The sequence below is a fragment of the Herpailurus yagouaroundi genome, unplaced genomic scaffold (assembly GCF_014898765.1).
Source record: "Herpailurus yagouaroundi ecotype Mexico unplaced genomic scaffold, PumYag 194, whole genome shotgun sequence".
NCBI lineage: Eukaryota > Metazoa > Chordata > Mammalia > Carnivora > Felidae > Herpailurus > Herpailurus yagouaroundi.
This window is the reverse complement of record NW_024412425.1, coordinates 4,253,620-4,277,802: the sequence shown is the minus strand read 5'-3', so window position 1 is coordinate 4,277,802 and position 24,183 is coordinate 4,253,620. Positions and strand designations below refer to the sequence as shown.

Genomic DNA, 24,183 nt, shown 5'->3' with positions numbered 1-24,183 from the left:
GGTGAGCCCCCAGCTAAGGGGCTGGGGGGGGGGGGAGGGGGGGGGAAGAAGTGGTTGTGGGCGGGGCTTGGCTAGGAAGGGGGCGGGAACTAAGAGAGAAACCCTGCGGTAGGCCAGCCCTGAGTGTGGGTGGGGCCTGAGATGGGCGGGGTGCTCTCTGTGGGAGGGGGTCTGGGCGGGACCGGGCGCACACCTGGAACTTGTTGGTGGAGTTGAAGGGGATCTCGCAGACTTTGGGGAAGCGCTCACGGTAGCCCATGGCGTTGCCTAGGGTCAGCTCCGAGAACTTGAGCAGCGCAGTCTCGGACGCGTCCCCGATCACGATGCGCTGGAAGCGGCGGCGGGTGTCAGGGGCGAGCCTGGCTGCACCAGGCTCCCGGGATCCCCCGGAGTACCCTATGGTCTCACCTTGGGCACCGGCACCGCGTCCTGGCCCGACTTGAAGGCAGCGCGGTTGCACAGCGTTAGCACGCGGCATAGCGCCCGCCACGTCTCCGAGGACTGGTCAAACGTCTGCCCTGCAGGCCAGGCGTCCAGGCTGGGGCCGCGAGGGGACTCCTCGCGGGCCCCAGACCCGGCGCAGCGCTCTCCCATACCAGAACCGAGTCCCTCTCTCTAGATTCAGGACAGGGTCACCTCCCAGACCTGGGTGGGACCCAAACCCCTCCTCATACCCCAGGACAGAGCCTTCTCTCCAGACCCAGTACTGAGTTTCCTAGGAGACCCAATACCAAGCCCCTTTGCAGACCTAAAGCTTCACAGACCCTTGCCCCGATCGGGATGGAGCCCCACTCCATTAATGCAGATCCCTCCCCAGACTCCCTTCAGTAACCTCAGAGCTCCCTTCCAGGTCTCAAGCGTCTACCAGATCCTGCCCCAGCCCCGTCTCGTTCCACCCCCACACCTGACTGGTCTTCCGTAGTGTCAGCCGAGTGGATGTGGTTGTCAAACCAGAGATGGGACACAGTCATGCGGTTCTGAGTGAGGGTCCCTGTCTTGTCAGAGCAGATCACTGATGTGGAACCCAGTGTCTCCACTGCTTCCAGGTTCTTGACGACACAGTTCTTGCTGGCCAGTCGCTTGGCTGTCAGGGACAGGCAGACCTGGGAGAAGGGGTGAGAAGCGCAGGTAGGGGGCCCCATCCTTGCTTCTAGTCCTTCCCTTCTCTCACAGCACGGCGAGCCTGCATCCCAGCCCCAGTACTGTGTACACAGCATTCCTCGGCAAAACCCATGCTTTTCTTGCCTCTGTTTTTTCCGGCCTGTGCTTTCTTCCACTTGGGACACCTCCCCAATCTGCCCAGACAGACATAACTAGGCCCTTCTCTAAGCTGCCCAGGCTGAGGTTCTGTAGGTTCTCTTATCAACACAACCAAACTGAGAAAGCAGACATCCTCTGAACCTCCTCTGGGGCTGGTCTTGGACTGGGTGCTAACTGTTGAGGGCTGCCCACACTGGACCTCAGCCTCCTCCTGTCAAGGATGCGTCCTGTTCATCTGTGAGTCCTCAGCGTTTGGTATAGTGTATGGCCCAGACTAGCGTTGGTGAGTGTTTGCTGAATGGATGGATAGATGGAGAGACAGGGGGTGGGGAGGATGGTTGATGGGAAGGTGTGTGGGTGGGAAGTGAGGGGGTGGTAGGACAAATAGGGAGACGATGCAGGCAACCCTGGATGAATGAACACACAGATGGACGAGCCTCTCAGCTCTCTGCACCTCTTTTCTGTCTCCCCAACTCACCGTGACAGTGGCCAGCAGCCCCTCAGGCACGTAGGCTACCACAATGGCCATGAAGAAGACCATGGCCCGCAGGAAGGTGTAGCCAATGCACATGGCCACCACAAAAAATGTGGCGCCGAAGAGGATGGCCAGGCCTGCGATGATGTCCACAAAATGTTCGATTTCAATAGCGATGGGGGTCTTCTCATTTTCTACTCCCGATGCCAGCGATGCAATGCGCCCAATGATGGTGCGGTCACCTGTGTTCACCACCAGGCCCTGTGCCGTGCCTGCAGTGGGGCCAAGAGGGCGCCTCAGGGACAGGTGGGCAGCAACGGGGGTGTGCACGCAGTGTGAACGGCAGAAGGGAAGTCATGGGAGATAGAGGGGCAGGATGCCCCGAAGAGGGGGTGGTCACGTGAGGTGGGCAGGCAGTGTGGCTTCATACAAGGCAGAAGGAGGGGAGTGTGGAGGCAGCGTGGTCAGCCGGGGGGGGGGGGGGCGGGGGGCCTCCCAGACCTTCAAGGCACATGGTGGAGAAGAAGGCGATGTTGCGGGTCTCCAGGGGGCTCTCGTGTGTACATTCGGGCGAGCGGGTCTGCGGCTCAGACTCTCCAGTCAGCGAGGAGTTGTCCACCTTGCAGCCCTGGGCCTGGAGGATCCTGATGTCCGCTGGCACTCGGTCCCCGCCTTTCATCTCCACCAGGTCACCCACCACAAGCTGGTCTGCATTGATCTGGAACTTGTCCCCATCTCGGATCACAGTTGCTTGCTGTGGGGCAGGGGCACAGGGTTGAGGTGGGCAGGGGTGGGGGTGGAGGCCGCTGGGTGCAGGGGAAGGTGGGGAGATGCAAAGAGGGAGCTGTGGAGGACCTATGGGCGGAGCGGGAGGCTACAGGCTGGGAGCAGGTTGGGCCTGGTGGGAAGGCCCACACAGACGCCAGGAGCCTCCCTGCGCCCGCCCGAGTGCACACAGGGAACTGAATGGGGACCCACCTGGGGCACGAGGTTCTTGAAGCTGGCAATGATGTTGGTGCTCTTAAACTCCTGGTAGTAGCCAAAGCAGCCAGTGACCACGACCACGGCGATGAGGGCCAGTGCCAGGTACAGCTGGGTAGAGGCAGGAAGGGGGCCAGGCTGATGAGAAGGGGGCGGAAGATCCCTGCGCGGGGGCGCCCGCCTGCTCCCTGTCCCCCGGTGTTCTTGGGGTCACCCCTGTGGTTTTCCCTGCTTTACTAGCCACCACATGCACTGTTCCCCGTGGCCTGTGTTCCCTGTCCCTGTGTTCTCCACGTCCCACATTCAGCTTCCCTGTATTCCCAGTGTCGTGTACCTATATCCCATATTCTCTGGGTCCTGAACCCTACATCCCCCATGTCCCCATATCCTACGACTTGTGCCCTGTGTCACCATGCATCCTTTCCTGCGTCCTTTTGAGTCCTGCATTCCACATGTCTGCTGTCCTCTGTCCCCTCATGTTCTCATGCCCTATAGTCCCTGTGTTACAAGTTTCGTGTTCTGTGTTTTCATAATCTGTGTGCCACCTCTATGTGCCCTGTGCCCCAAAGTGCACCCTCCTGTCCCCATTTCCATGTTAGTATGCTGTCGATCTTATGCTTCATATTCTGTGGACTCCACGATCATGTTCCAAATTCCAAGTCCCTATGTCCAACGTCTCCCCATGTCTGTGTACCTCTAAGTCCCCATCTGGTGGCACATGTCCTATGACTTTCAAATCCCTGTCAATGCCACACGTCCCTAAGTTCCCACGTCTCTTGTTCTGACCCCTGTCATATATCCAATGTCCTCTTGTCCCACATTTCAATATTCTCTGTCTCTGTGCTTCCTTGTCTGCTTCATGTCTCTCTAGGCACTGTGTCCTGAGTCTTCGGTCCCCTATGTCCCTATGCCCTGTGTCCCATGTCCCTTGTGCCCTTGGTCTGTCCCGTGTCTTCTGTTTCCCAAGTTGCATATCTCAAGTATTGTATTTCTACGTCTTTGTATCCCCACCCGTGTCCTCCATATCTGAGATACATTCTCTGTGTCCCCTGTGACCTGTGTCATCGGGTCTGCCCCATATCCCAGTATCGTTCATCTCCCCCTCCTCTTGCCCCCCGTGACCTATGTCTTGGAACTGCATTTCCACGTGTCTGTGTCCCCATCCTGTATCCCTCGCGTCCTGAGTCCATGCTCAATGTTCTCTATCCTCCAGTTCCCTGTGTCCCACGTCTGCCCACAGCAGCTGCTACTCACATTGTCGTCGGTGGTGAGGTCCCCCTCACTGGCCTGGATGGCAAAGGCAATGAGACAGATGGCAGCAGCCACCCACATGAGGCACTGCAGACCACCGGCCAGCTGCCGGGCGAACTTGACATACTCAGGGGTACCACGCGGCGGCCGCAGGGCATTGGGCCCATCCCGCAGCAGCAGATCCGCGGCCAGGCTGGCAGTCAGGCCCTGGGGACAGGGCAGGTGGTCGCAGTGGCTTCCAAGGGCTTTCGTCTCACCACATGCTCCTTGGTGGGGGGTAGCTCTTCTGTCTGTCTCTTTCCCCTCTCCTCCCCTCTGTCTTGTGCCTCTTCGTTTCTGTGTCATCCTTGCCTCTGTCCTGCCCCTTCCCCCTGCCCTCCACCGAGTCTCTCTCGATTTTCCTGCCTGGTTCTCTCTTCCTGTTGTCTCTGCTCTGCTTCTCTCTCTTATCTGCCTCTTTGTCTCTCTCTGTCTCTGCCTCTCTGCCTCTTTTTAGCTGCTTCTCCTACTCCATCCCTCTCTCTATTTGGCCCTTTCTCTCTAATGCATTTCTCCCTTTTCTTCCTCTCTCTCTCTCTCTCTCTCTCTCTCCCTCTCTCCCCTTCTCTGCACGCACCCCTCCCTCTGCGCCCAGCTCACCTTGGTCGCACTGGTCTGGTATTTCTGTTCCAGCTCCGCGACTGATAGCTGGTGGTCGTTCTGCGTGGTGGGGGCAGGACAGTCACTGTCCAGCTCTCACCGGCCGCACTCCTGCCCCCCACCCAGCCCCCTCGCCCCCTGCTCACAAGCTCCATCTCCTTCTTCATGTTCTCCAGCTTCTCCTTCCTCTTGCCTCCTTTACTGCCTGCCTTCTTCTTGCTCATCTTGGCTGCCATGTCCCCACCAGGGCCAGGTCCCAGCTCTACTGAGTACATCTCGTAATTCTCCTGGGGATGAGAGGAGCGGGGAGGCATCAGATCCCACTGAAACTCCTGCCTCCAGCCTCCAGCCTCCCAACCCCTGACTCCGGGCCCCACTCACTGCCTTCCCCATAGTGCCTGGTGCAGCCACCCTCCTTTGCTGAGACAGAGCCTAGGGTCTGGACTGGCCCTGATATACCCAGGGAGGGAGGAGGTGGAGCAAGACTGCCCCAATTACAGCTGATTGTGGGGCTCCTTGGGGTGACCTCCAGGCCTAAGCAGCTCAGGAATTACCTACTGAGCTGCCCCAACGTGCCCAGACCCACCTCAACCTGCCACTGAGATCAGGGACCACTGAGGATGTCCATCGTAACAACAAGAACAGCAAACATACGGTGTTCATCATGTGCCAAGCACCGGGCTCAGGGCTTTCCTGTATTAACTAATGTAACCTCACAACATCCCTTTGAGACGAGTACTATTCTTTCCTCTCCCTACCACAGAGATGGGGAAACTGAGGCACGGGATGGTTAAGTCACTTGCCTGTTGTCCGCAAGCTCGGACGTGGAAGGGTCAGGACTCAGAACCAGGTAGGCTGGCTGCAGGGTCCTCTTCCAGGCCACACTGCCCATGCCTGACTCCTGGAGGGGGAGCGCGCTCACAACGGTTGCTGTAATAGCTGTTGTTTAGGGAGGACTTCCTGGTTCTGGCTCTGCCCAGTGTGCTTTGTGTGAATGTTTCATTAGCTCCTCACCCTATAAAGTTATGTTCTCTTATTGGCCGCCATTGTACAGATGAAGAACCCAAGGCACAGAGAGGTTAAGGACTTGGTCTAAGGCCATGATGACTAAGTACCAGGGGCAGGATTCCAGCCCAGGTCTGACCCCGGAGCCTGGCTCTCGTATGGGACCACCAGTGAAGAAGCCCACAGTTCACATCAGCAGTCGGTGGCAAGTGTGAGCCAGGCCCTGCACACATGCGACCTTGGGGGTCCCTGCAACAAACCCCTGTGCGGGCGGCATTAACATTCCCGTTGTGCACAGGGGAAACCAAGGCCTGGAGAGGTTCAAGGAGGTCCCGGAGGTGCCCCACACATCCAGCCATAGCCATTACAGGTGCTCCCATCTCCACGCCAACCTGCCCGCGTGGGGAAACCAAGGAACAGAGTGGGGAAAAGACGTCTCCAAGGATCCCGGCTCGATCTTGGTTTTGGTGCCAGGTTTGAGGTCCCCCGGGCGGGCACCCCTGTGGGCAGCAGGGAGGATCTGGACTGCCGGAATGGCAGGTTCTTGATATCTCATGCTTGGCCTCACAGCACCGACGTGTATCTCAGGCCAGGCACGGGTATATCTGATAAGATAATTGCTCTGGCGACGTCCTTTCCTCCTGAGGCAGGTCACCTGGGAAAGTTTAAGCTGTTGAGCAGCCCAACCTCCTCCCCATACCCACCCAGCTGGTCATCCCATCTCCTGCTACAGGGGACCCCCAGAGAGGAGACTGGTGGGGTGAAGTCACACTGAGTGCCCTTACAATGACTCTGCTTGCACTGGGGGCTTCAGCTCTCTGAACCACACATGTGAAGCACTTTGTGTCACGTCGCTCCTCTGCTTACAACTCTCCAGGGGTTTCCCTTCTCGCTCATAATAAACTCTCAAGTCATTCCTGACAGATCTTGCCCTGGCTCACCTCACCTGGCCCAGTTTCTACTACGGTTCAACAGGCACTGGCCTTCTTGCTGCACTTTGTACAGGCCAAGGTCATTTGCACTTGCAGGTCCCTCTGCCTGATGCTCTCTTCTTTAGAAATCTGCACGATTCTTTCTCGCCGTCAGGTCTCAGTTCAAATGTCATCTCTTCAGATAGTCCTTCCAATATTTCACCCTGATCAGGCTCCATGCCCTTGACGCTGCTTTACTCACACCCCTTGTCCCAACCTGACACTGTATTTTATTCTCATTTGTTTGCTGTCGATCTTGTCACACGAGAAAGAAGACTGGGACTTGGTTGTGTTTGCTGCTATACACACGGCACCCAGAACAGTGTCCTCAGACACACAGTACATGGTCAGAAGACACTGTTGGATGTGGAATATTCATTAGCAAAAACGGAGTATTGGGCAGGCCCTCAGGAAGTCTCAGTCACTGGGAATTCCTTGGTTCCCCTTGCTCTCTCTAGCCCTTCCACCCTGCCCACCAGCCCCCTACCTCTGAAAGCATCCAGAGCCTGGGGCAAATATGATTCAGGACCATCACAACCTAAGTCACAGGTGGAGAGACCAAGGCACAATCACTGGCAGCAGATGGCTGACCCCCGACACGTGCAGACCTCTGTCATAATCAGGGACTGTCTTCCTCTAGTCTCTGTTCCATTTGTCCCTTTATTTTCATTTCTTAGTTTTACTATGTTCCTTTTCAATGTTTTATTTTTAAATATTTCAGACCCACACGTTACAGGGAGAAAATGAATACCTGCCTACCTTTCAGCTAAATGGAATGATCTTATCAGTTGGTGGTTTCTAGAGGAATGATAGATGACACACAGAGAGAGTGAGAGCGAGAGAGAATAGATTTTTTTTTAAGCTTGGGCTTAACCACTTGAGAGTAACTTGGAGACAGGATGCTTGTTTATCTGTGAACATGTAGGCATGTGTCTCCCACGAATATGGACACTCTCTTACATGACCGTGGTCCAACGGTCAGATGCAGGACGTTCACACTGACATGACATTATGAGCTAATCTAGGGAACATATGTGAATTTCCTATTTTCCCTCTCATGTCCTTTTTGTGGTCCGGGATCACACTTGACATTTTTAGTTGCCGTGTCTCCTCAGTCTCCTCCAATCTGTGACATTTCTTTACTCTTTCCTTGTCTTTCCAGACCTTGCCATTTCGGAAAAGTATCAGTCCGTTATTTTGTAGAATTTCCCTCAGTTTGGCTTGGCCGACGGTTCCCCATGATTAGACTCAGATCATGTGCTTTTAGCAGGAACGCAGCAGTGATACACGCCCATCTCAGAGCGTCGTGGCAGGATGGGCCTCATTTCTGAGCCTTTAAGTGATCTGGACCGGGGTAGACATTTGGAGGATATCCAGAGGCTTAGGGAATGACCAGAGGGCTATTCTATGATCTGTATTTTCCATGCAAAACGCTGTCACAGGCACAGCTGGCACTCGGTAATGAAAACACAGTCACCGCCTGAGCCCCCCACCACATCCGCAGCCGGCCACTTAAAGAGGCTGCTGGCCCAGCCCCATGGCCTTGTCCGTTCCAACTGTTCAGTGTCTGGCCATGTCCACAGTTAAATACTTTCACTGCCCCCCGCCCCCGCCCCTGGCGTCACTCCAGGTCTGCGTCTTGTGGGAGTCTTTCCTCGTGCATTTATTCTTTCATTGTGCATCCAAACGACTCTGACCCTGTCTCTGGGGGACACAGGCTGTGGCCCACAGGCAGGATCTGGGTAAAGCAGGAGGTGTGCTGTTGGGACCCGGAGTGGAGTCTATCTCAGTCTGATGGGCACCTCCCGGCACAACTTGGGGGCAAAGACGTCTCACAAGAAGGTTGTAAGTGTGACACCATCTACTGAACACAGTAGGTGCAAGATTTCTTGGAGCCGGAGACACGCAGATCACTGGAGACTTCTTCAAGAACAATTAATGGTCAGAAGTGATTTTTTTTTTCCCCCTGAGAAAGAGAGGGCAGAGGATAGACTTTTAAGTGGATGGTGAATGTGGAGTGGGTTTTAGGGGGTCTCCTGGAATTGTGACCACACACACTCTTAGGGACTCAGCACCCTACAAGTCCTGATGGGCTCAGACCCCTGGCTGCGCCTCCTTCCCACATGCCTTCCCCTGTCAAGCTTTGGGATGCAGCCCACGCAGCCCCTCTGTTTACCAAAATTGTCATTTCAACATCTTGGCACCTGAAGCTTCCTCCACCGGAAACACTCCCCCTACACCCTCCCACATTCAGCTACTTGTCTTTTGTGCTCCGGCACAGATGTCCTTTCCTCTAGGGAACCTCCTTGGACCACCTGCCCGCTGGATCAAGTACCTCCCCTGGGCTCCCACAGGCCCCTGGGCTTCCCCATCCCAGCCCTGACCCCTCTGGCCCATAATTCCTCCATCGCAAGCCTGGCCACTCTCGGCCGGTCTCATTTCCCCCCTGCCTCATGAGAACAGGATCCACGAAGTCTCAGTCACTGCCTTGTGCCCTGTATCGCCCAGCCCAGGGAGTGTTTACTGAGTGAAAGAACTCACTGTGACCATGACGTTTGGTCTGTGTTTGGTCTCTCAGATAAGATAGTGGATTCAGCAATGCCCTTCGCCTCATGGGCAGGTCACCCTTCCCCCCCACCCCCACCCCCACCCCCACCATCTCCAGGCCTTGGGAAGACTGAAGAGAGGGGCAGAGCAGGCAGAGAACCTTGCTTCTTGCTCCTTTTCGGGCTGGTGTAGGAGCCACAATGGGTTTGGCAGAGACAAGGTCTGGCCCCAGCCTGGCGAAGCTGGCGGCCACATCTCCCGTGTTCTACTCCTCTCCCACTTTCGTCCAGATGTGGGAAGGTTGACCATCCTCAGGAAACTGCCAAGCTGTCCTTATCTGGGATCTTAAAATCACATCCAGAATCCAACCATGTCTCTCTACTCCGCTCCCATGCTGGTTCCGTCTCCATTCCTTCCTGCCTGGACATCGCAGCAGCCTCCCTCCCAGTCTCCCTGCTCCCATCGTCTGCTCCCCACCCACAGCCAGAGGGAGCCCGTGAACCCCTGAGGTCTGGGCTCTTCTGGCTGAACCCTTCAGTAGCTCCACCTGACTCTTGAAAGCAAAGTCCGCACAATGGTGCCCAAGGCCAACGATCTGGCCTGTGGCCTCCCAGACCTCTGCTTCCCCCACTCCAGCCACACTGACTCCCTGCTGTGCCTCAGACCCAGCAGACAGCCTTCTGCCTCCTGCCTTAGCATGTGCCCTTTTCCTCCTCTGGGAATGCTCTTCCTCCAACACCTACATGGCTCCCTCTCTCCCTCCATCAGGTCTTTGCACAAATGTTACCTTCCCAGTGTGAGCTCCTTGACTAGCTGAATTAAAACTATGACCTGTGGTCCCCCTGCACCTCTGTCTCAGTTACCTTCTCACATACTATGTAATTGCTCTTATCTATTGGGTTTCTTGTGTGTTTTCTGAATCCCCCTGATAGAATGTGAACTCCATGAGGGCAGGGATGTTTGTTTGTTTGTTTGTTTGTTTGTTTGTTTGTTTGTTTTAGAGAGAGAGCTACAAGCAGGAGTGGGTACAGGGAGAGGGATAGAATCTTAACCAGGCTCCAGTGGAGCCTGGGGCGGGGCTCGATCTCACAATTCTGAGATCACGACCTGAGCCAAAATCAAGAGTCAGCTGCTTAACCCAATGAGCCACCCAGGCACCCGTGTTTTGTTTTGACTGATGGGAAACAGCAAATAGGCACTCAATAAACTTTTGTTGAAAGAAATAAAATAAATCTCAGGGTCCCAGAGACATGTATGTGGCAGCAATCCTAGCCACAAATACTAACATGGACACGTGGTCCTGCGGTGGGATGCTGTTCTTTGTCCGCCAAAGACGCGCTACCCCAACATAAAGCAGAGGGGCAGACTCAAACAGACACAATGACAGGAAGCCCAGGGCAACAGTGACACTCGTTGAGAGCTCACTGCCCTAGCCCTGCTGTAAGCGCTTGTGTGAGCTCATTTCATCCCCAGAACAACCTTATGAGGAAGGTACTGTGCTTATCTCTATTTTCCTGTGAAGAAACTGAGGCCCAGAGAGGTTCTATGACTTGCCCAAGGTCACACAGCTAGGAAGTGGCAGAGGCAGGATTCGAACCCAAGCAGCCTGGCTAGAAAGTCTTCCTGTGTGAACACACAGGATCACAGCAGACACCATTTCACAGAGAGGCCTCACATTAAAACTATACTCTGCTTGATGATTTATGGGATATTTATTGAGCACCTACTAGGTGCCAAGCACTGGGATTTGCAGTGAAATAAACAGTCACGGTCCTGCTCACACCCCAGCAGGAGGGGCAGCATTATTAAGTAATCAGGCAAATGAATATTTACTGGCAAACTGGGAGAAGAATATGAAGCAAAATAACAGGGTACTAAGGAGAGAGGCAGAGGGGACGATGCTGAATTAGACTGGGTATCACAGAGGGGTCTCTGAGGTCCTTAAGGTCCTAAGGATGAGGAGACGCCAGGAGTAATCTAGGAGAAGGAACAGGAGAACAAAGGCCCTGATCTGGGAACAAGGTAATGTTGAGGGTCAGCAAGGAGGGGAGGCAGAGAGGCTGGATAAGGTCAGTGAGGGAAAGGTAGCAGAACGCGAGGGCAGGGGGTGGTTCTTGTGGGGCCTTGTGGACCAGGAGGAGGAGTTAGGATTTTTTGTCTAGGAGCAGCTGAAGGCATTTGAGGTCTGATCAGAAGAGGAGCATGTGAGGATTGAGTCTCAAGGAGATGCCCCCAGTTGCCATGTGGAGGACGCTCAGGGGGAGACTGGGATGAGAATCTGGGGCAGGAGGCTGGGGAAGGGCCTTGGGGAGAGGAGGGGGCAACTGGGGGAGGGAGGCTCAAGGAGACCTCCTATGGAGACATGGGCTGGGGCCAGAAGTATCTGGCCTGGGGGTGGTGAGGCACCCAGAAGAAGAGGTAGGTTTGGGGAAGTGCTAAAGCCTGTGTAGGAATAAGGGGTCTTGGAGCTTCCGGGAGAGGCTGCAATGGGGAAGTGTGATGAGGGCCTTGTGGGGCAGAAAGGGTAAAGGGAGATAAGGGAGGTGAGAGCCTCTGGCAAGGGTGGGGAGGAGAGCAAGGAGGAGAGGGCAGGGCCTGGACTTGTTCTGGGAGCCACGCTATTAAAGAAGATACAAGCACAGTCTGAGAGGTATGAGGAGAACCAGGAAAGGGTGGGCAGTGGGCGGTCAGGAAGCAACCGAAAAGGGAGCTTCTAGAAGGGGATGGGTTCAGCAGTGTTTTGCCTTCTTGACTGTGCCCAGAGCCCAGCACAGAGCCCAGTACACAGAAGATGGTTCACTTTCTGCTGAATGAAGGCATGCATGGATGGGCTAGTTGAAGACAAAGCTCACATAGATACAAACCCTGAGGACATAAGGGCTGCATTTTGTGACTAGGACAGGCCAGCACCACACTCCCCACCCCTGGATGGGCAGCTTGAGAAAAGTGGAGTTAGAAAAGGTATTCTTGGGTGGAGAAGTATACAAAAGCTCATAACGGGGCTCAAAAGCCAGGGATGAAGGTGTGGAAATTAATGAAGGCAAACTTCGTTTAAAATGTTAGGCCAGAAGGGGGAGCTCTCTCACTGTACCACTCCAGGTCAATTACAGGAAGAAGTGTCAATTACAGACCCCAACAGGAGACTCCTCCACAGCGACAGGAAAGAATCACAACTACAGGCCCCAGGGGGAAAAGATGCACAGTGCATCTCCTACAAGAAATCAACCACCCCTGCAACTCAGCCAATGAGAAACACCTTTTCTCCAATGGACTGGTTCAAAACAACCCCTCCCAACTTTCTCCTCCTTCTCCATAAAATAACGGTCCTCTCCTTTGTTTGCTAGATTTGCCTATGGTTTTGTCATAGTTTGCATGTCCCAAATTGTAATGCTCTGTGTTTCCTGAATAAACCCATTTGCATTGGTAAAATAATGTTTTATACTTAAGGTTAACAAGGGGTACAAGCCTCTTGATCCAATCGTCCAATCCCGGAGCCAAAATTCGTAGGTGGTGGGGGAATGGGATTCCTTTGGTTAAAGTTTCTTCCAACTTCCAGCCAACTACAAAGGTGGAATCAAGAAGTGAGGCTAGACCACCCTAATCAAGACAGTAAGAACGTCTCTGTCCACTACCGTCAGCCAGTCCATAAAGAGCAGAGGAATGGGGCAGAGCCAGCATAATCAGAACGGTGTAACTAACCAGGACACACCCCCTGTTCACTGTCAGCCAATCACGAAAAGAGGAAAAAAATGATGGGGCTGAACCAGTGGCATCAGCCCAAAGCGAGTTCCTTGGCTGAGCTCCTTGGCCTCCCCCCCCCCCCCCCCCCCCCCCCCCCCCCCCAGGCTCCACCTGGGCTCTCAGGAGCCTGGGAGGTCCAGGCTAGCTGTGGAGGCCTGGGAGGGAAGGGATCCTAAGTGTGGAAAGTGGCACGGAGCCTCCTCCGCATACATGCACACCTACAGAGAGTCTAAATACGTCGTGGAGGAGCTGACAGCGCATCTGGTCCCGTCCTTTCTTGTTTAGCTTCCTTCCATAGAAATACTAGCACCACTTCAACTTTTAGAAACTGCTGTAGGCCCAGCCGCTGCCCGTTCCATTCTCTTACCACAACTCTTCTTTCATCAGGTAATGAGCAGGAACCTGGGCTTTCCCTTAGTGGCTCCAGCCTCCCACCCCTGGCCTTTCCCCCCTACCTTTATCCCCACCCATCAGCTGGCATCCTGAAACCAGGTCTACCCATCACTCCCACAAACCAGGGATGTCAAGGAAAATGACACAAGTGAGGGAGTGGAAGTGGGGAAATTTTCACAGCTAGCCCTGGTTCTTACTTGTGCTGACTCGCCATGAGCATAGCCGCTGTCTATCTTATTTTCCTGCCCTTAATATCTGGCTTACTAGCCCAGGGCACAACAAAGCACTTTTCAGCCAAGGGGTTTACCAGCCAGGGAACTTCTAGCCATGATTCAAGCCAACAGTAATTCAGGACCCAAGAGACCCACCTGCTGAGAGACATGTAAGCCACCAGCCTGACCTCCTAGTCACTCTGCACCGTGGGGTATATCTTCCACCATTTCAAGGCCTTCCCTTTCCCCTGCTCTGCACTTCTGTAACTCCACAGTGCAAGGCTGGTAATAATACATACATACATACATACATACATACATACATACATACATACATGCCTACATAAATAAATAACCATCAAGAGGGGCACCTGGCTGACTCAGCTGAGAGATACAACTCTGGGTCATGAGTTCTACCCCCACACTGGGCATAGGAGCCTACTTTAAAAAAGAAATCAGGACAGTTTTCAACTAAATACATTTTACTTTGGCTAAATACACATGCTTTCTGATTTTTGCAGTGTGTGTGTGTGTTTATACATTGTGCATAGAAGGGAAATGTATTTTGTTGTGGTTTCATTCTTCTTTCCACTCTGGGCCCATGTCTTCATCTGGGTACAAATTCTTGTTTGTCAGATTAATGTGAATAATAGAATGGGGCAGAACAATCTTGTCTAAGTTGCCACTCTTCCCAGTTGTACTATTACATACATAGTACTTCTCTTTAACTAACTTTAAAAAAAAAGGTAAATAAATTGCTTTCAAAAGGAAACTTTATTCATCACAAGAAAAAAAGTTCTGTATGTGTATGGTGATGGATGTTAATCAGACATTTTGGGGTGATCATTTTGCAGTATGTACAAATATTGAAACTAGTATAATGTTATATGTCAATTATACCTCAATAAAAACAATTTTTTAACAAGGGAACTCTAAATCACTTTATAACCAGTATCTTTCCAAAATTTTTAAATAATTTAAAAAGAATGGTATATTTCACCATAAAGAGAGAATAACCATAAACATAAATACAGGAAAACAAAAACTATGTTATTAAATGTTAGGTACTTTCACCTGGCTGTTCTCTCAGCTTGCCAGCCACCCAACACTGATGTCTTTTTCATTTCAGGTGTGACGACTTTTTTCTTTGGCTGCTTTGAAAATGTCATTCTATTGTTTCCTGGTTTCTAATTATTTATTTTTTTAATGTTTATTTATTTTTGAGAGAGAGTGCGTGAGTGGGGAGGGGCAGAGAAAGAGTAAGACAGAAGATCAAAAGGGGGCTCTATGCTGACAGCAGTGAGCCCAACATGGGGCTCAAACTCACAAACTGTAAGATCATGACCTGAGCGAAAGTCAGATGCTCAACTGACTGAACCACCCAGTTGCCCCTCTAATTATTATTAGAATATGGTCCTCAGTTGATAACACTATATTGTACAATCGAAATTTGCTAAGAGAGTACATGTAAATATTCTTACACACAAAAATGGTAAATAAATGTCAAGTGACGATGTGTTAATCAACTTGATGGGGGGGAACTCTTTCCATATATATGTAATCATCACATTTTACACTTTAAATACCTTACAATTTTGTCAATTAAACCTCAATAAAGTTGGGGGAAAATATAGTCTTAATTATTTTTGTTCCTTTGAAGTCCAGGTATCTTTTTTTCTGTGGCTACTGTGATGGTTAGTTTTATGTATCAAATTGTCTAGGCTATGATGCCCAGTTGTTTGGCAAAACACTAATTTTGATGTTGCTGTAAAGGTATTTTGTAAATGTGATTAACATTTACAATCAGTTGACTTTAAGTAAAACAGATACCCTTCAGAATGTGGGTGGGCCTCATCCAATCAGTTGAAGGCCTCAAGAGCAAACACTTGCAGTTTCCTGGAAAATTAGAAATTCTACCTCAAGACTGTAAACAGACATCCAGCCTGCATTTGCAGCCTGCTGGGCTGCCCTGTGGTTTCTGGACTTAAGAGGGCAACATCAACCTTTCACTTGAATTTCCAGTCTACTAGCCTGTGCTAGAAATTTCCAACTTGCCAGTCCCCACAACCACATAAGCCAGTTCCTTAAAATAAATCTCTTTTCTCTCTCTTTCTGCATCTCTATCTCTGTGTTCTACTTCTCTGGGGAATCCTGACTGATAGAGCTGCTTTAAATTTTTCTCTCTGGGCTTTTCCGAACTTCTTGAATTTATGGGTTCACGTTTCTCATGATTTAGGGAAATTTGTCAGCCATTATCTCTTCAAATATTGAAATTTTTTAACCCAAGGACTCCAGTGGCAGCTATGACAGTTTTTGCCCCTTCCTTTTCCTCTCTGTGCTTCAGGTTGGATGAGTTCTATCAAATTGATTTTGATTTTTCTGATCTTTTCTCCTGCACCCAGGATGTTGCTAAGCCCAGGGAAATAATTGGACTTCAGATATTGTATTTATCAGCTGTGCACTTGGGGGCACTCCAGCTCTCAATCTGTCACACCAGCCCACTTGGCCTTGGAAAACTTTGCTGTTTTCTCTTTCTTCAGAACAGTCTCTCTGTCACAGGCTCGGTCCTTAATCCATCTGGACAGACATTTGGAAAAAATCCCGAGAAAGAAAAGCTGCTGATTTCTGCTTACTTAAGAGAGATAGTTCCCTCGTTGGATTTTAAATTCTTCAGAGTTTACTCTTTAGATTCCATAGCTCGTTGATGCCTTTAAAATGTGAATTTTTAAGTTTATCCCTTTATCCATGACTGTTGTGGAAGGAAAATGGTCTTCCATGACCCTAAATCGTACAGGTATGGAATTTGGACATTTTAAGATAGAAGTCACATCTTGGGCTCTCCTGCTTACACCTCCAACGGCTTCTCTTCACACTTGATATCCACACTCCTTACCATGGGCATGAGCACCATGACCTCATGACCCTGGGGGGTCTGTTCCTGATGACCATTCTATATGGACTTAACATACTCCCGTGGCTGTCCTCCAGGCATGCTGGCTTCTCCCCTTTTCCTACTCTTCCTTATCTCAGGAAGTTATACTTGGTATTCTGTCTGCTTGGATTTCTCTTCTCCCTGATACTTTCATAGGCCTCTCCTTCTCATGCTTCAGGCCACAGCTCAAACGTCACCTCCTAAGAGAGGCTTTTCCTGAACACATTATCATGTATACCTCCCATTCCCCAGCTTCTCTGTTTTATTTCCTTTAAATTATTTATGATGCTCTGGAGTAATTTCATTGATTTGCACTTTCTTATTTATGTCCTAGCTTCTGTCAAGATAACATGTATTTTGTGAGGTAGTGGTCTAATCTGTCCTGCTCAGCATTGCATTCTTAGGCTCTAGAACAATACCTAACACACAGAAAGTGTGCAATAATGGTTGCTGAACAAATAAATGAAATTCCCAGGATACTTACAGGAGCTGTTAGTACACAGGGCTGTGGAAGGGCATATCCCAACTACACACACAAATATGCACAATCATGCAGTAGGCATCGTAGGTACTGATCTCAGAAGTGCTGGTGGAGGGGGCAGGGCAGCTCACTAATGTCCAAGCCTGAGTCCAAAGGTTCCCAGGAGAGCAGGAAGGACTTGGCACTGTGAGGGCACAGAGCATGCCAAAGAGGTGTCCTGGCTCGTGGTTCTTCTATTGTCTGGTGTCATAAAGATGAACAGGAACATTAACAGACTTGGAATGAAGGCCACAATGCTGAAGCACAAGGCCAGCAAAGCATTTTTCTTTGCTATGACTTTGTCTTCCAAACTATTTGCTTCCTGTGCCTGTGGAAGTGAAGACAGGCTGGTATTTTCCTAAAAAGGGGTGAAACAGGGTAAGGAACCACAAGAGAGAAGCTGGAGACTATAATGGGGATTGGGGGTGGAGGGATTAGGTGGAGGAGAGGAGGAAGCAATGAAGCAGGGTGGGGCAGGGGGTCCAGGCAGGACCAGATGGAATGGGGTATGGAGGGGATTTTCAGGAGGAAGCAGAGTCAGCAGGGTGGTGAATGGGGTGGGAACAAGGCCCAGGGTAGCAAGGAGGGCGGGGTGCTGAATGGCTGGGGCTAGTATCTGGCAGGTGGGGTGCTGGCAAAGGGGTGCCGGGGTGTGGAAAGGGGGATGGGGTGGGGTTAGGGGTACTCCCCAGAGTGGGGGGACAATGGTTTATCCCCACCCACCAAGCAGGAGAACACTAGTATTCCCAGTGGGAAGAAGCAGAAGACAGAAAAACGGGAAAGCAGTGTATAGTCCTTTGCAGAGATGTTGAAGGCTGTCTTGTAGATGGGCTGCATCACAGTGACCTTGAACTCTGGGTCTCGGACATCAGTAGCTTGGACTCTAGCAGACAGAATGAGGTCTGCAGGGAAACCAAGAAGGGTCAGCAGATGCTGAGTCACGGGGGGGCCATAGAAGAGACCACGTCAGCAGGAGGGCCCTGGAAATACCCACCCCACAGTGACCACGGCCACCATTGATGGAAACTGGACCCCGTGACACTCCCTGATCCCATATAATACCCTTGCTGACCCTATATACCACTCTCTGGGTAACTTAGAAACGCTGTGTGCTTCTTCTGTCTCCCTAGACCCACCCCTGCTCTCCAGTATGGCAGTACACCCTGTGCCTGTGCTGTCCAGTCAGATCAGCCAGGTACTAGCATATTACTGACAGTTCCCCTTCCAGTCTAAACAGTGCTCAGTTTAGATGTTATTAAATGGTCACTTTAGCCCAGTGATTCACAAATTTGAGCATACATACATCAGAGCTACCCGGAGGACTTACTAAAAACAGATCCCTGGGGCCTGTCCCCAGAGTTTCTGATTCTGTAGGTCTGGGGCAGGGCCCAAGAATGTGCATTTCTTTTTTTTTTTTTTTTTAACGTTTATTTATTTTTGAGACAGAGAGAGACAGAGCATGAATGGGGGAGGGTCAGAGAGAGGGAGACACAGAATCCGAAACAGGCTCCAGGCTCTGAGCTGTCAGCACAGAGCCCGACGCAGGGCTCAAACTCACGGACCGCGAGATCATGACCTGAGCCGAAGTCGGCCGCCCAACCGACTGAGCCACCCAGGCGCCCCCAAGAATGTGCATTTCTAACAGTTTCCCAGGTGAAGCTGCTGCAGCTGTGAGTGAGCCACGGCACTCTGAGAACCACTGCTTGAGCTTAACTGCTTACCCCCCATACCCCTACCCTCTCTGTCACTCCTGTAGCCGTCCATCTCTACCCGATATTCCCCATCCTAGAACTCCATCCTGCTCTTGCTTCACTCCTCTCCCTGATCCTGATCCTCTCCCTGATCTCCAGAGCTCCCTGTGTCCTATAACCCATCCCTCTCCCTATACCCCACTCTATAAACTCTTCCCTCTCCCCATAACCCCTTCCGTCCCATAACCCATTCCTCTCCCTCTAATCCCCCACTCTATAAATGCTTCTCATAACTCCTCTCTGTCCCCTATAACCTCTTACTATAAATCCTGTCATACCCCCTCCCTGACCCTACGAGCCCTTCCATTTCTTCACATAAATCCTTCCTTGTCTCCCCCAAAGGCCCATCCTGAACACCTCCTATCCTTTCTCAACCCCCTTTCTTCCCGCAGGAACGTCCTTGTTCACATACCCTCTCCTGAGCTCCTATAACCTTCTACTCGTCTCCCATAAACTTTGCTGATTCCCCTCTAACTTCAAGCCTCCTTCTCACACAAATCCCTCCCTTTCCCCCAAACCACTTTCCTGCGAACTTACAGTTCCCTCCTGGCCACCCGGACACCCATTGTTAGTCCCCTGTCTACCTGTATTAGCCCTGGCTGTCCTTTCCTGACCCCATCCCTCTCCCCTTACACTCTCCACTCTTTCCTGATCATCATCCACAAACACAGTTAATGCCACCAGGCCAGCAGTCTACTTGCCTTACCCCTGGTGATTTGAGTCCTGAGAACACAGCCTGTGGTGACCACTTCACTGTGATTGGCTGTCCTGATGTAGAGGAGGCAAGGAGGGTGATGTCTCAAGCATTTAGACCCAGCTTCTGCTTGATTCAATGTATTAAGGAGGCATTACTTAGGCACTACCCCACCTCCATTCTCTGCCTGCCCTCTAGATTGATTCAATGAATAAAGAGGTAGGATTTCAGTTACTTGACTTTTTGTTGTTCCTAGTGTGAACTCTTGATTGGTTCAATGAATGAAGTGGGTGGACCTCAAGCAAATAAATTCTGGACAGATTCTTTGATTCTCCATAAGTGCAGAGCACAGGATGTTATTTTTTGTAATGTGAAAGTATTGGGAGCCTACAGTGTGCCAGGCATTGCTCTGTTCTTGAGGGACAAACAGCGACCAAGAGACAATGCCACGGCTTTCTGGGAGTTCGCAGTCCATGGGGGAGATGGGGAGAATGGAGAGTAAAAACCCAAACAAATAAACCAAATGATTTCAGAGAGGATCAATGTCTGTGGGGAATAACTAGGACATAGAGGGAGAGGTTACCCAGGAGGGTGACATGAGGTGAGACAGGGCATGAGGAGCTTAGGGAGGGCCTCTTTGGAGAGAGGACATCCAAGCTGAGACCTTGGATGACGGGCCAGCCATGAGAAGATTTGGGGGAAAGAGTTCCAGGCAGGGGAACCAACAAATGCAAAAGTCCTGAGGTCAAAATATTCATGTATTCTGGAAACAGAAACAAGAGCAGTGTGGCTTCGGTGTGAAGAGGCAGCAGACGAGGGGAGGGGTGCCAGAGCACATGAGGCAGAGTCTGCACACCTGGGCAGGTGATTTGGGTTTGATCCAAGAGCTGTGGGAACATGGAAGGTTTAAGCCAGATAAGGATGTAATCTGAATAGGCAGCTCCAGATGCCCTGAGCAAATGGAAGGTGGAAGGCAGAAGGTTTCTGCTTTGCCCGGAGACAGAGCCTGGCAGTTTCATTCTTAGAGAGAATGGGGCAGAGCGTGGACCCCTGGGTCCCTTGGCCATGGTGGGATCAGGGCATGGAAGGGGGAACATCTGGCACAGAGAAGTCTCTAGGAAACATCAGTCAGGAACAAGCCATGTGAGATCAGAGTACACCTATATTTGTATGTGCATGTGTGAGTCTGTCTCCTAAGATGATGGACTCAGCCATGGCCTTCACATCTTAGGCAGTCACCCCCTCAGTCCCAGGAGGTGTGTAAGTTGGAAGGTGTAGGGGTAGCATCAGAAATCACACTGCACACAGTTCTCTTCACCCTGTACCAGAGAAATCACCAACAAAAGCTATTAAGAGTGAGAACCCTCTCCCTTGGCTAAAGGTCCCTTGGCTGGTATATGTCTTGCCCAGTGGATCCGATGGCCAGTGGTCACGTGTTTCTTGACTAGTGGATGACCTCCCAGGAAGACCATCCGTTCTCAGAACTCCTTCTCACTTAGGGTTTAATGTACAACCCAGACCCAAGTCATTGCTTGGTGGGGTGTCAGGAGCTCTGTGCTGCATTGGGCTTCCTCCAGGGACTTATCTAACTTCTGAAATTCCCTTGGATTACACAGCCTGGAGTCTGCTCTGTCCACAAAACTGGATAAAAGGGCAGGACTAGGAGGACAGCTGAAAACATTGCTGTGTGCATGTCCCTGGAACATATGCATGGAGCTCAATGCCACAAACCATGAGATCATGACCTGAACTGAAATCAAGAGTCGGATGCTTAACCAACTGAGCCGCCCAGGGGCTCTTGTAATGACTTAAGGTTGTTAAACACCTTGCACATACTATGGCCACGTGGAAATTATATTTTCTGAAATTCATGTTCACTTCGTTCATTTAAAAAAATGGATGGCTTGTTTTTGTCTTATTGCAAATATTTTATTTCAATTTGTGACTTGCTTTTTCACTTAGTGGTCTTTTTGATGAGGGAGCAAAAGGAGGGCTGAGGGCAAAGCACAAGCTAATACCCTGCACCCCTCCCCCCAGGTGGGATATGTGTGCCATTCCTGGCTCTCCAGGAACAAAGAAAGGGGAAAACAAGTGGTTAACTGATAGAGATCACAGTCATGCAGGACCTGAGCCTCCATCAGTTTGCAACTGCCTTAATGATTTATAAGAAAAAAAAAAATCTTGGGGCGCCTGGGTGGCGCAGTCGGTTGAGCATCCGACTTCAGCCAGGTCACGATCTCGCGGTCCGTGAGTTCAAGCCCCGCGTCGGGCTCTGGGCTGATGGCTCAGAGCCTGGAGCCTGTTTCGGATTCTGTGTCTCCCTCTCTCTCTGCCCCTCCCCCATTCATGCTCTGTCTCTCTCTGTCCCCAAAATAAAAAATAAAAAATAAAAAAAAATAAAAAACGTTGAAAAAAAAAAGAAAAAAAAATCTTATCAATAGCAAGACCTCCAGAAACCTATAGACTCAATTTCCTGGAACCCTAACATCACCCTCCCCTCCAAAGGATAGAAAATCTTACATAATCAGTCACTTCTCACAATCACAGTGTAGCTCTTTCTGTCCATGCGTCCTGTCCCTGTGCTATAATAAAAACACCCTTTTCACTGAAATTTTCTCAAGAATTCTTTCTTGGCCTTTGGCTGCCAGGCTCCACTTCAAACCACATCATTTTCATAAGAAGAAGTTTTAAAATTTGTAAAGTCCAATGAACATTTTTTAATATTATGCTTAGATTTTTTGTGTTCTTTTTTTTAAGTTTATTTTATTGATTTTGAGTGTGTATGTGTGCATACAAGTGCACGTGCATACACACACACACACACACACACAAATGAGCAAGTGGGGGAGGGGCAGAGGGACAGGGAGAGAGAGAATGTTAAGCAGGCTCCACACTTAGGGCACAGCTGGACAGGGGGCTCCATCTCACAAACCATGAGATCATGAACCTGAGCCAAAATCAAGAGTCAGACACTTAACTGCTTAACCCACTGAGTCACCCAGGTGCCCCTGCATTCAATTTAGACATTGAACTCAATCTTTTAAAAACAAACCAGAGCCAGGGCACCTGGTGGCTCAGTCAGTCAAGCATCTGACTTAGGTTCAGGTCATGATCTCACAGCTCGTGGGTTCGAGCCCCACGTCCGGCTCTGTGTTGACTGCTTGGAGCCTGGAGCCCGCTTCGGATTCTGTGTCTTCCTCTCTCTCTGCCCCTCCCCAGCTCATGCTCTGTCTCTCTCTCAAAAACAAATAAACTTAAAAAAAAAAACAAAAACAAACCGGAGCCTGTGTTCTCCCTGTTTAATACCTCTAATGGCTTCACTTCACACTTAAAATCCAGCCTTCTTCCTGTGACCTTGATGCTGTGACTTGCCTCCTGGCCCCCTCTGACCTCACTTTATAGTACTCCCATGGCTCACCCCAGCCCCACTAATCTTTCTATTCAAGGGACAAGGCAGGCTCCTTCCTACCTGAGTTTTTGCACTTAACTGCTCTGCTTAGCCCTCTCTTCCAGATGTTTCTGTGGCTCTCTCTTCTCACTTCAGGTCACAGCTCAAATATTAGGTCTCCAGTGAAGGCTTTCCTGAGCCACTCTGTCATAAGTCCCTCTTCCTGCTCACCCAATTTTATCCTGTTTTTTTTTTTTTTTTTTTTTTTTCTTTTTCATAATGTTGACCACCAACTAGAGTTGTGCTGTCCAGGACAGTAGCCACTAACCACATGTGGCAAATTTAATCTAAATACATTATAATTAAATAAAAAATTGAGTTCTTCAGTTGTACTAGCCACATTCCAGGTGCTTGGACAGTAAATACCACATTGGATAGAATGGCTCCATCGTTGCTGAAAGTTCTATTAGACAGTGCTGACCTCAGCTACCTTGCTGCTTTATATTACTCTTTTCTGTGTCCCCTCAATATAAGTTTTATAGAAGCAAATACCTCATTTATCAGAATCAGCACCGAATCACCAAGGTCTAAAACAGTGCCTGGCACACTAAAGTGGTTGCCCAATAAATGTTCACTGAATATATGGATAAGCCCTATGGTACTCAGCAAAGCGGACACACAAAAGCATGTGAACACATGTGCATATGAGCAGAAAGCACAAGTCTCCTCAAACTTTATTGCTCTTAAAAAGTGCTAATGGAGGGGAGACTTCCTCCATTACAATAGGTTATTGATGTCCAAGTTCAAAGGCTCTAGGAGGTACAGTTCATGACTTTTTGAAGGAGGTGAGCTTTCAGTATGACCTCATATTTTCTGTTTCAAGACTGCAGCTACAATGGAGCAAATGATCATAATGGAGCCCACCAGGATGCTTGAGATGCTGAAGCCCAAGGCCAGTCTGGAATTTATCTGTGCCTTCCTCTGATTTCCATGAAAGTTGGCTTCCCGGGTCTGTGGGGATGAAGGCAACCTGGTGGGAGTGTTTCAAGGGTGGAGTGAGATGGGGAGGGGCAACCCAGGGGAGAGGTGAGGAATGTAAGTCCAGGAATGCTGGTGTGAGGGAGGTAAGGGCTGGTTCAGTCCCCCAGTGGAAAAAGGAAGAGGAGAAGAGAAGGGGTCCTGGGGAGGAGTAAGGGCAGCTATATAATGAAGAAGGAGGGAGTAAATTCTCCAGGAGGGGCATGAAGAGGTCCCTGGGGAGGAACAGGGGGGTGGGAAAGGACAGAGGAGGTATATCTGGGAACAATGTGAGTTGGTGGTAGCTAGATGGTGCCCACCTTGAGGGAGAACAAGAGACCTGGGATCGCCAACAGAATGAAGAAGAAGAAGAAGAAGAAGAAGAAGAAGAAGAAGAAGAAGAAGA

At 50.6% G+C, this 24,183-nt stretch overlaps 1 protein-coding gene and 1 long non-coding RNA gene across 2 annotated transcripts in view; one reads left to right on the top strand and one right to left on the bottom strand.

Annotated features, from left to right (window-relative positions):
• Positions 1-13: 13 nt before the first annotated feature.
• ATP4A (ATPase H+/K+ transporting subunit alpha) lies at positions 14-5,016 on the bottom strand. Its single transcript, XM_040445614.1, has 11 exons — positions 4,988-5,016; positions 4,753-4,893; positions 4,607-4,666; positions 3,971-4,174; positions 2,714-2,827; positions 2,237-2,489; positions 1,739-2,007; positions 905-1,103; positions 409-518; positions 178-328; positions 14-21 (listed from the first exon to the last, which is right to left on the bottom strand). Exons 1-11 carry the CDS (start codon positions 4,997-4,999, stop codon positions 14-16), a joined length of 1,521 nt encoding a protein of 506 aa, XP_040301548.1. The 5' UTR covers positions 5,000-5,016.
• Positions 5,017-15,555: 10,539 nt separating this feature from the next.
• The window catches only part of LOC121011562 (uncharacterized), a 12,244-nt gene continuing 3,616 nt past the window's right edge, over positions 15,556-24,183 (top strand). Inside the window, exons 1-2 of the long non-coding RNA XR_005781643.1 lie at positions 15,556-17,305; positions 23,644-23,769. This is a non-coding gene — a long non-coding RNA (uncharacterized LOC121011562). The remainder of the gene's footprint in view (positions 17,306-23,643; positions 23,770-24,183) is intronic.